This window comes from Prinia subflava, chromosome 8, assembly GCF_021018805.1.
Source record: "Prinia subflava isolate CZ2003 ecotype Zambia chromosome 8, Cam_Psub_1.2, whole genome shotgun sequence".
NCBI lineage: Eukaryota > Metazoa > Chordata > Aves > Passeriformes > Cisticolidae > Prinia > Prinia subflava.
In genome coordinates this window covers 9,948,040-9,959,522 of record NC_086254.1, presented here as the reverse complement: position 1 = coordinate 9,959,522, position 11,483 = coordinate 9,948,040, and the positions used below count along the sequence as shown (strand labels likewise).

Sequence of the window (11,483 nt, the reverse complement as noted above, 5' to 3'; positions counted from 1 at the left end):
TGGAGGGAGCAGTGACAAGAAAAGTCTTTTTTCTGAAGTCTGCTCCAATGGTTTCCAACTGAGCAGAGGCCTGAAGGTGCCACCACCCCGTGGCTGCTCGATGGCACGTGTCAAACAGCTCCTGAGGGTCTCAGCTCCATCCCAACCTCTCCAAGCACGGTTGTCACTCCAGTTGCACTCCAAGAAGATCTAAGTGGATCATTTGGAATGAATTAAGTGCTCACACGCTGCTGCTTGGAGGTTTTAGCGAATGAGGTAATTTTCATTCGCAATTTGAAATTATTTGCTGGCAATTTCTGCTTCCCTGTGCTCACCTGCAGCCCGGTGCAGGAGTCAGGCTGAGCCCCAGTGAAACACGACAGTTTTGGGGCAGCAGTGCCCAGCAAATCCAGGCCACACAGAGAAATCAGTGGGAGCATTCTCAGGACTCTCCCTGCAGGTGAATCACGGAGTCCTGGTGGGATTTCGCGGCGCTGTTGGGCGGAGTTTCTTGTGCCACCGGCGTGTTCTGCCTCGGACACACGGTGGCGATGGAAATCACCTTTTCCTCCAGAGCCTCGGGCTTTGGAGTGCGCAGTAACCACACGTGTGTGCTCCGAACATGGGAGGATGACAGATTTCTGTTCAGTCCCAAATCACCGCTGACATTCCAAGCGGCCAAGGCTCCAGACAATCCAGAAAACTTTCTCATAAACACTGATGTTATTTAAATTCAGATGTTTATGTTTAAAACAGGAGCAAGTGGAGCCTCGGGGGCTGGCGTATTTTGCTTTAGAAAGTGATGTGACCTTTCTCTCTGTTCCTTGGCTGCCAGGGCGTGAGTGGTGCCAGGCTGGCAGTGTCACTGACCCCTCACCCGGGGTGATCTGTCCTGTGTTTGCTCTGGGGCTGTCAGCAGAGCCTGCTCAGGAGAGGTGGCACCAGCCCTTGGCGTCACAGAAGGTAAAAACATTTCCCCTGTGTTTTTTGGAGTTTATTAACTAAGGCTAAACTTCCTTTTTTTGGGAGAACGGAGTGGCATGAGTTCATGGTGCACATGCTTGGAAGTCACGGAATGAGAGTAAATAACTGTGTCCAGTTCTGGAGCAGGGCAGGAAAAGGATGTGCAATCACCACCCCTCCTCCAAGCAGAACATGGTTATGATTCAAATAAAAGAGAGTGTGTCTGAACCCTGGGAAACCATTAAAGCACAGATTGTTCCTGCCCAGACTTGAATCCCAGAATCATTTAGGTTGGAAAAGCCCTCCCAGATCATCGAGTCCAACCTGGCTTGTCACCCAGCCCAGAGCACTGAATGCCACATGCAGGCATTCCTGGGACAGCTCCAGGGATGGGGACTCCACCACTATCAGTAGTTTAATTTAATGGAATCGTGGGATCTCCTCAGTTGGAAAGGACCCACAAGGATCAGCCCTCACTTTCCTTCAGCTGATCATTCCAAGTGCCCTCAGCCTCTCCTCACATGCCTTCCCCTCCAGTCCCTTCACCGTCTTCATAGCCCAGAAAAGCTCCTTCCAAATCCATGCTGGATTTTTAAGGTTATTGTGTTTAACTTGCTCTTTTCCACGTGTCTGTGCCTCTCTTTGCCCTTGAGTGGAAGAGTTGCTGCAGGATTTGGGAGTGTGAAGCAATCCCTCCCGCAGCAGTGTTTGGACAGCGTTTGTAGCTGGATGGAGGCGCTGGGCTGGGCACACAGGCAGAGTGCAGGTGCAGGTTTTAGCACGCCTGGAGCTCTGGGAACAGCAGCCAGGATGAACTCAGCACCTGTCGTAATCCCCTGGTTTGGTAAGTTCTGTATATAGTTATTATCGGTGATTTGGGACCAGCCCCTCAGCAAGCCCAGCACTCCCCCTCACTTCTGCAGGATTTAGCACTGGAGATGATTAACTAACACCAAAACCTTCTCTTTAGCTCCCTCATGAAATGCTTATTCAGAGGAAGAGTCTTTCTGTAAAAAGCACATCTATGTATTTATGTCTACAGAGGTAAAAAGAAAAGTGTCCATGCCCCCAGATTTTCCAGATTTAGTCCAAGTGGATGTGAGAATATGGTCTGTTCCCCAATAATTTTATTAACTACAAAGCCCCAAATCGGATTTTCCGGCTTGGTAATTCTTGCCTGCAGAGTTCTTGCCTGCCCACCACGTGCTCCCAGATCAGTGGAGTTTCCTGCAGTGGTCCCTCTCACCACTGCCTTGGTGGAAATTATCTGTACTTTGGAACAGTGGATCCCACTCCTGTGCAGATCCCTGGAGTCCCTGGCACCTCCAGCAGGACCAGCCTGCACAGGTCACCACATCCAGCAGCATTAGGATTTAAACTTGTGTTACCCATGCAATTTTAATTTCAGCAACCCTGTAATGCCGCAGAGTTTAAATAAAACACAAAGTGTGAAAAAAAGTAAGAGGGGTGGTTCCTTAAAGCACTGTCCTTGGACAGAACGAGCAGCTGAATGAAGGTCAGAGACAGGAGAGGCAGTGGCAGCGCCTGGCCCTGCTTTGCCGTGTCCTCAGCACCTGTTATCAGCTCTGTCCTGCCTGTGCCAAGGCAGGGACGGGGCCGTGTCCCCGAGCCACGCGGGCACCTCGTGCGCAGGGACCGGCCGGGCCTGCTGCTCCCACACTCACGGGATGGGCCGGGGGAACCAGGGCGTCCCCGGGCCCCACCGCCCCGCTGAAGGCAGAGCATGGCACAGGGCTGCGTGCACGCCGTGCTGCAATATCTCCAGGGAGGACACTCCACACCCTGCCTGGTCCCTGTTCCTGCACACCGTCACCTGCACAGGAAAGTTCTCCCTCATGTTCAGGTGGAACTGTGTGCATCACTTCCTGCCTGTTTTGTGCGGTTGCTGGGCACCATCGAGAAGAACCTGGTCCAGCTTGGCACCCCCACCGTGGATACGGATGGGCATTGCCGAGGTCCCTTCGGTCACCTCTTGTCGAGGCTGAGCAGGCCCAGCCCCCTCGGCCTTCCCTCCCGGGAGCGATGCTCCCATCCCGGCTGTCCCGGCGGTCCCGGCTGTCCCGGCTGTCCCGGCTGTCCCGGCTGTCCCGGCTGTCCCGGATGTCCCGGGGGTCGCGGGGGTCGCGGGTTCGAGCCCGGGCGCGGCCCCGCCCGGCGCTCAGGCCACGGGCATCGCCCCACGGGCCCCGCCCCCGCCGCGCCTCCCGATTGGTCACGCCCCCCCGCCACGGCCCGGGCGGCAGCCAATGGGAGCGCGGCGGGGCGGGGCGCGCGCGGGGCGGGGCGCGCGGGGCCTGACCCGAGGTAACCCCGATCACACCACCGGGGGGCGTGGCGGGGGCGGGGCCGGCCCGCGGGGCGGGGCCGGGGCGGGGCCGCGCGGGGAGCGCCAGGCCGGGGGCCCGCGGCGCCTCCGCTGCACCGGCACCGTGAGGTGAGGGCGGGGCCGCGCCCGGGGCCGCGCCGGGAGCGCGCCGGGAGCGCGGGGGGCACCGGCGGGCGGCGGCGCGCGGGGCGGGGCCGGGCCGGGCCGGCCGTGCCGCCGGAGATGGCCGGGCCATGCCGTGCCGGGCGGGCGGGACCTGGCGGGGCGCTGCGCCGGCGGGGGGTGGCCGGGCCGTGCCATGCCGTGCCGAGCCGTGCCGGCGGGAGATGGCGGCATGCCGAGCCGGGTCGGGCTGAGCGGAGCGGCGCTGGGCCGAGCTGAGCCGCGGGCGGGCGGGGGTCTCCCGGGCCGGAGCCGCCCCTGCCCGCCGGAGGAGCCGCCCCCGCTTCCCTCCGGTACCACGCGGGCCGGCCGGGCCGGGCCGCCCCCGGTGCCGCCGGTGCCGCCGCTCGCGTGGCCTGGCCGGTGCCCCCGGACCCTGAAACAAACAGCACGTGGGCGGCGGCGAGCCCGGCACCGAGCCCCGCACCGAGCGCCCCGGCTGGAGCTCCGGGGCCGCCGCCCGGGCATCCCTCCTCCATCTCATCCTTCTGCTGCCCCTGCGGGAATTCCAGGGGAACAGTGTGGGTCTGGTTCTGCTGAGCGACCGAGGGCAGCCCTGAGATGCTCAAAACCAGTGGAGTTTTAAAGGCCGATCGGCACAGCAAACCAAATTGTTGTTCTTGCCCCTCCCTTCTCCTGAATATTCTTGAAGAAGTTTAAAATGAGAAGAAGTACTGTATTCGAAAGTATCCGAAGCGTGAGTGGAGTCTGTTCCAGTTTAGCAGGCGGGAAATACTCAGCAAACTGTTTAAGTGATGCCAAAATCTCTCAAAGACAGTGGGATTTAGACAGTCTCGAGTGTTTTAGCAAACTGGGGTAGTTGTAAATACAGGCTCTTATTTTGGTCTCTATAGAGGTTTAGGCTGATAATAGGAAACAGTTCTTCCCTCGGGGGGTGCTGGCACTGCCCAGGCTCCCCAGGGAAGGGGCACGGCCCGAGGCTGCCAGAGCTCCAGGAGAGTTTGGGCTGCCAGGGATGCACAGGGGGGATTGTTGGGGGTCTGTGCAGGGCTGGGAGTGGGACTGGGTGATCCTTGTGGGTCCCTTCCCGCTCAGGACACTCCCTGATTCTGTGATTCTACATCCACAGGTGGGAAGTTGTAGGTAGTTGTTTTTCTCCCAGTACCCAGCCTAACCCTGCCCTGGCACAGCTCCAGCCTCTCCTTCAGGTCCCGTCCCTGTCACAGGGAGCAGAAATTGGAGCTGCAGCCCCCGGTGAGTGCCCCTCAGTCTCCTCCTCATGAGGCCCCTCCAGACCCTTCCCCACCCTCGTGCCCCTCCTTTGGACCTTTCTCCATCAGCTGTGGATCTCCCTCTCAGTCAGCTGTGGATCTCTGTCCATCAGCTGTGGATCTCTCTCTCCATCAGCTGTGGATCTCTCACTCCTCTCCATCAGCTGTGGATCTCCCTCTCTCCATCAGCTGTGGATCTCTCTCCATCAGCCGTGGATCTCTCACTCCATCAGCTGTGGATCTCTCTCCATCAGCTGTGGATCTCTCTCCATCGGGTGTGGATCTCTCTCTCTCCACCAGCCGTGGATCCTGTGCTGTGGGGCCCGAGGGAGACGCGGGGCCGGTGGGGAGCCGGTCCCGCAGAGCCCCGGGGGTGCTCGGTGCGTGCCAGGCGCTTTGAGTGAAGCAATGCCAATGATTAACCGGGAGGCAGGCTCGGGCTCAGGCTCGGGCTCGGGCTCGGGCTCAGGCTCGGGCTCAGGCTCAGGCTCAGGCGGGGCCGGGCCGGCTGCCGCTGTGGGGGCGTTAAAACAGCGCGGCCAGGGAGGCGCCGGGGCTGTTCGGAGCCGGGAGCTGCCGCAGGAGCATCCCTTCCCTCCCGACCTGGAACTGCCCCCCCAGCCCTGGTATAGGTGAGCACCCTGCTGGTTTTCCTGTGGTCGGGAGAGGTGGCTCTGTTTTAATTGGGTTTTCCTTTTTTTGCTCTGTTGTTTTCTGCGTTTCTCCAGGGAGGGCTGTGAGAGCACAAATCCATTTTGTCACTTTTAAGAGATCCACGTTGATCAGCAGTGCCACAGCTCCCTGGGCTTTAATCAGGAGATCTGTGAATACAACAAGTTCTATTAATTTCCTTTTTATATGCCATATCAATATGGTAGAAGTGTTACTCTGTTTCTTTGAAAGAGCTCACTGAAATACTGATGTTTTCTTCAGTTGTGGATTTGCCTTTGGAATGGGATGGTTTAGAGAAAAACAGGAAACTTTAATTTCCACCTGTCATTGCCCAAGTTTCATGCCTGGGCGTATTTTACAATACTGAAAGTGATTTTAAAGTGAAGCTGTTATAAAACTTCTGAAGTCTGGTATTCTTACAAGTGCATTTCACTGTCAAGCCAGAGATGTGACTAATGGCAGCAGCAGAGCTGTGGAGGAGTGATGTGGGGCTTGTTTCACCTCAGGCGAAACCAGACACCACAGGGTTTGGGCTGCAGAGTTTTCATTGCTGGTAGCACGGACACAATTTGGGTGTTAAATGCCTGGATACCTGCAGGGCTGGGAGCTGGAGCTGATTTCCCTGGGAGAAGGGAGCACAGGAGGAGGCTCAGTCTGCGTAGATCCAGCTGTGCCTAAATATATTTATTTCTGCATGTGAGCAGGCTCAGTGCTGTTACCTGTCCTCACATCATTGCAGGATGGAGCTCTCAGCCTCATCCTTCCATGAACTGCAGGTTTTTCTCAGTCTCTGCAGAAGTGACCTGTGGGACAGGCTGGTGGCACCTGCAGAAGGGAGTGCACAGCTGAGGACCTGGGTGATTTTGGGTTGTATTTGGAGTTCAGCATTACTGACACAAGTAGTGCATGTGCAGTGGTTCGTGGCATACAAATTTATTTTAGTGCTCAGCTGGATTTGAGGTGCTTGTGTAAAACTGGAGCTGTGGCAGTTGCATTTCAGAGAGGTAGTACAATATGCAGAAGTGCAGAAATATACCCCTTTATTTGTGTATATATGATACACTCCTGTATTTCTATATATATAACACACTCCTTTATTTGTAGATATGTAACATACTTCTCTGTTTGTATAGATATGAAATACACATCTATATGTGTATAGATAGTACAAGTATATTTATAAATATACCTCTGTAGGTGTATAGATAATATATTCATAAAATATAACTCTATATGTGTATAGATAATGTAAGCGTATTTTTGTGTGTGTAATACACCTCTATATTTACACGTAATTCACCTCTATAGTTATAAATATATATAAAATTTATATTTCTAGATATGCAATATACCAGTGTGCAGTGCACTGAAATCCAGAGGCTTCAGTGAGGAGATCTCTGAGAAAGTCCCTGTGTAATTTAGGTCCAGACAATGCTGGAAATAATTTAAATATGAACAAGGACTCTTGGTGTGCTGAGAACAGGCTGGGCTTATCACTCCAGCACAATGCTGATTGCACAACCCCAGGAGCTCCTGGCTGTGGGACTGGGCTGCCAGGGCTTGGAAGTGCCTTGGGAAATGGCCTGAGTGGGGTTTCATGGATAACAACTGGGTTTTGTGGAGCTAAATTGGACAAACAAGGTGTTGGAGTGAAGCTGTGTGAGCCTGGCATGCCTGGCCTTGCGTGGATGGTTTCTTGTGGAATATTTGAGTGAAACTCTCCATTTCCTGCTCCTCTGCTTCCAAAAAAAAATTAAAACAAATCCTTGAAACTTGCTTATTAATATATTAATTATTGAAATTAGAAAAGGTTTTTCTTCAGTGAAGTGGGGTTGAAGTTAGTTTGGCTGCATCTCAACCTCTTCTGTGCTGGTGATTGTGCCAACAGTAAATCTGTCTGGATGAAAATCTTTAGGAGTGATGTGATGCCAGGATAAATACCCACATAAATACGGTTTGCATCTTTGTATGCACAAACAGATTTGGATTTGTGCTGTCTGAGCACCCCAGGTGAAGAAATCTCCCTGCGTGGTTTAGCTTGCACATCTCAGGTGGACGGGGAAACTTTCTCATCATGCTTCCCCTTCTTCTCATCTCTACCCTCAAAAAAGGGTTTTTTAATGCTTTTAATGTCCATGTCAGACAGATGTTTGTGGCTTTTCAGTTATAAAATGGTTAATGATGCCTCTGTCTAATGAAGTGCCCATGGCCCCAGGGCAACTGGAGTTTGTGGGAGGAATGATGTCAACACAGGATTTGATCTAAATAATTCAGTCAAGTTCATTCGTGGCAAGAGTGCATGAGCCAGTTGGATGAGTTTGGAGTTCTCAGTTACTGATAGGGAGAGGAGTGTGGTGCTTAGGGATTGCTCTGGCTGTAAATGCTTGTCTGGGTAAAGGTCCCATCATGTCCCATTTGGGTGGCACCACGGGCCAGGGTTTTGTGCTGGTTGAGAGCAGTCCTGTTCCTGTGCAATTAGCAGGGCTGATGAGGTTTTCACTGGGATTTACTCCTTGGGATTCAGCTGGAATCAGCCAGCAGGTGCAGAAGGTGACAGGAAAGGTTTGATAGGAGCAGACAGTGCTGGCACAAGCCCTTGTTCCTTTTAGAACCAGAACTGGCAGGTGGGACGGGCAGGTCCCTCGGAAGATTCCAGAAGGATGGACCAGGAGGAGGTGCCACGCTGGAGCCGGGCACTGCAGGGTCAGCTCCTGGCCTGATCTGTGCCTGGAGCAGGCCAGCCAGTCCTGTGGTTTTTTGGGATGGTTTTGATGGGATAAACAGGAAAAGCCACGTGGAGTATGCTTCATTATAACCCTAATGCTTCCTTCCTGATTCTTTTCTTTTCCAGTTCGTTTTGGAAGTGGCTCACTGCTCAGATTGCACGGATATCAAGAGGTCAGTGCATTCCTCATTTCCTAGTGATGTGTTTCCAGCTGGGTGTAGCTGTCATACAAGTGCAGCAAAGTCAGGCAGAGCAGGGGGTATCAAATGTTTATCCCCCATCCCACCTTTGTGCCGTGGGCTGTTCCTTTGCTTTCCACATCTCTTGTGGCTCTTTCTGAGTTGAAATATTTTGGTTTTCATTTTTAAGAAAATGCTTCCATTCTCTGCTGGAATACTGGAAAAGACCCATCCCTGGAAGTGTGCAAGGCCAGGAGCAGCCTGGGCTGGTGGAAGGTGTCCCTGCCCATAGCAGGGGATGGGATGAGATGAGATTTAAGGTCCCTTCCAACCCAAACCTGTCAGGGATTCTCTGATCCTGTGATTTTTGGTACTTGGAGTTCCCTGCCTTTGTCTGTAGGTTTTGGGTCTGGTGTGTGGGGTTATTTTGGTGAGGTTTTTTCTCCTTTAAGTGACTCCTGCAGCTTTGTCTGAGGTGGGAGATTCTGCACTTGGGAATCAGAGTCCTGTGCTAACAGAGGAGCAGAACTGCTTTTGATCCCAGACTCAGGGTTCAGCTCTGACCTTTTAACGCTGCATTTCCCACCAGTGCACCTTGCTGGTTCCTCCCAGGGCAGCTATTCACCTCAGGTGTATTTTTTTCCCTTCCTTTGCCCCTGGCAGTGCTGAGAGCCCAGTTTGGGGGAGCCATGGAGGAGTCTTCGGAGGCCAGCAAAGCCGCGGATGCCAACGCTCACTCGCGCTTCATCATCGGCTCCGTGTCCGAGGACAACTCGGAGGATGAGACCAGCTCCCTGGTGAAGCTGGACCTGCTGGAGGAGAAGGAGAGGTCCTTGTCCCCTGCCTCTGTCTGCTCCGACTCCCTCTCGGACCTGGGCCTTCCAAACCCTCAGGAGGGCCTGGCCAGCCACATGAGGTATGCAGGAGCAGTTCTCCACTCTTTTACCCCTGCCAGTTCCAGAGATAATCCAAAGGTTCAGCTTTATGCCCGTGTTTGGCTTCAAATGTTTTTGTTGTGCCAAGACAACCTCCCGTGTTCTGTTTCCAAATGACCTCTTGTTTGTTTATCTGTAGCAAACCCTTCCATTTTCCTTTGGATTCAGTGAAATATTTGTGCCTAAATTTATTAAGTACCTTGCCTGTCTTGTCCTGGCTTTCAGAAGTGTCTTCACTGAGATGTTTAAAGTTTTCACTTGTGTGTGGTTTTTCTGGGCCCTGGTTGTTGAGAGCAAGAACAATATTTGCTTATTTTGTTTTTGCATGGGATTTGCTGCTTTAAATGTAGCCAGAGAATTGGCAGTGGGTGAGATAGTGGCTCCATACTGGATTTTTTTTGGTTTGGATAGGGAAAATTGTGGAGGTTGTAGTAAAGACTGGAGTCCTGCAATGTGGTGATAAATCAAGATTTAATGTGGTGGCTGCTGCCTGAGCTCAGGGCTGGTCTCAGGGCTGCCCCACTCCTGATTTTTGGTGAATGAGCCACGAGCTGGGCTTTGGAGGTGCTGGTGATGGTGTTTCCTTGTGCAAAGGCCCCTTTATTTGTAGGTGTTGCTGATTTGCATTGCAGCAGTGGGATGTGCCTGTTGTGCTCTGGGCACTTCTCACGTACAGATCACAGTTTCTCTGTGCCTGGCCAGTCTTGCCTCACTGTCCCCTGTGTCCTTCATTTGTTTGCCATATTCCAGGAGTTCTCCTCTTCCTGCCTGTGCCATCCCATTCCAGGAACACCCAGGACTGTGAATCCCACTCCAGTTTCTGGACAGCCCCTCACTGTGTTGCTCTTGAAAAGGAGTGCTCAATTCCAGAAAGGTTTACTGACCACTGGGGGATATTTACACAACCACCTAATCCTTGTTCTCCTGTCCCACTGGTTTCTTTGCTTGTGCAGGTTCAGGAATTGTAATCCCTCCTTTTTTTGGTGGCTCCCTCCCTGCTGCAGGGGAGCACACAGTCCCAAACCCCAGCTTGGGGCAGGAGGGGGCACTGGTCTGTGCAGGGCTGCTGGGCGTGTTCAGCCAGCTGCCACTTGCACAACTGATGCAAAACCTGAAAGCAAATTTACACAGGGTTACCTTTCCAGAGCCTGCCAGCTGCAACGATTTGGCAGCACAAAAGGTAACTTTGGAGCAGGAAACTGTAACTATATATATATATATATATCTCAGGAACAGAAGGAATTGGATGAGCACCTAACCACAAGCGTGTAAATGGACAATATCAGGGCAAGAAACTTCCAGGACAGTGCCTGGCACCAGAGAGCCTCAGTGCAATAGGTGTGCAACCTTGGGCACCTCTGTTGTAACCTGTTTACTTTGGCAGTCCCTTTGGGGAGCACTTGACTTTTGAGTGAAATTGGACAGAAATGCCAATTCAAATACAAAAGTTACAGCATTATGGGCTGTTTTTCTAAGATAAACTCAGATGAGTTGAAATACTTTTCAGAATGGTTGTCTCTTTCATCAGGAGATTTCTAAATCATGTTTACAGATGGAGAAACTGAGACAAAAACAACAGCAAAGACAAGTTCAGCAACTTGCCTGGAGTCCCTCTGTGAGGGTCAGTTAATGGAACAGAGGTGCTCTTGCTTCCAGCTTCCTTTTGGTGATCACCAAGGTGCCACACTTTGTAAAGTGCTAAAGGGAATTTCACAGGCAGCTCTGTACCCTTGGACAAGAGGTGCAGCTCCAAGGGAGCTTATCTTTTGGAAGAAACTGCCAAAAATCTTTCCATTTGCTGGTGATTTTCCCACAGGTTTAAAGCAGGGATGGCTCATTCTTTGAGGTGAGGGGCTTTGCTGCAGAGCAGTTCTCAGGGAACAATGATGATTAAAATGCAGGATTTACTCAGAGGGTTTGTGAGGGCAGGTTTGTGTGACCTTACTGATCTTGTGAAGTATTTATGCTTTTGCTAAAGTCACTGCTGCTGGGACAGGGTGTGCACTCGGGGCTCTCCTGCCACTGGACATCCCTGGAGACCTTCAGTTGTGCCAGCTGCTCTGGAGGGTTGAGAAAGCCACACTCTGATAATGAACTTCCAATTGCTGTGTGGATCATCAGCACCTGAAAATTGGTGTGTGGGGACAGACTGAGTGTTCACAGGGTCTTTGTTGTGTTTTGCACCTTTAAATGATAAAACCAAACCTTCCATTTTTCCTTTTTTTCTGCCTGTGTTGTCTCTGAGTTCAAAAGTTTCCATCAGCACTTCCAACCAGTCCTGCTGGGTTG

The 11,483-nt window shown here is 52.6% G+C and overlaps 1 protein-coding gene across 4 annotated transcripts in view; it reads left to right on the top strand.

Annotated features, from left to right (window-relative positions):
* Positions 1-3,313: 3,313 nt before the first annotated feature.
* Positions 3,314-11,483, top strand: part of ACACA (acetyl-CoA carboxylase alpha) — a 100,640-nt gene continuing 92,470 nt past the window's right edge. For 2 of the 4 annotated variants that reach the window (XM_063402878.1, XM_063402875.1), the window contains exons 1-4: positions 3,327-3,397; positions 4,542-4,666; positions 8,207-8,253; positions 8,923-9,175. In XM_063402878.1, coding sequence (XP_063258948.1) covers positions 8,949-9,175 — 227 coding nt within the window. In that variant the 5' untranslated portion in view covers positions 3,327-3,397; positions 4,542-4,666; positions 8,207-8,253; positions 8,923-8,948. Of the gene's footprint in view, positions 3,398-4,131; positions 4,149-4,541; positions 4,667-8,206; positions 8,254-8,922; positions 9,176-11,483 lie in introns of those variants that run through there. The other 2 variants (XM_063402877.1, XM_063402876.1) reach the window with 2 other exon arrangements.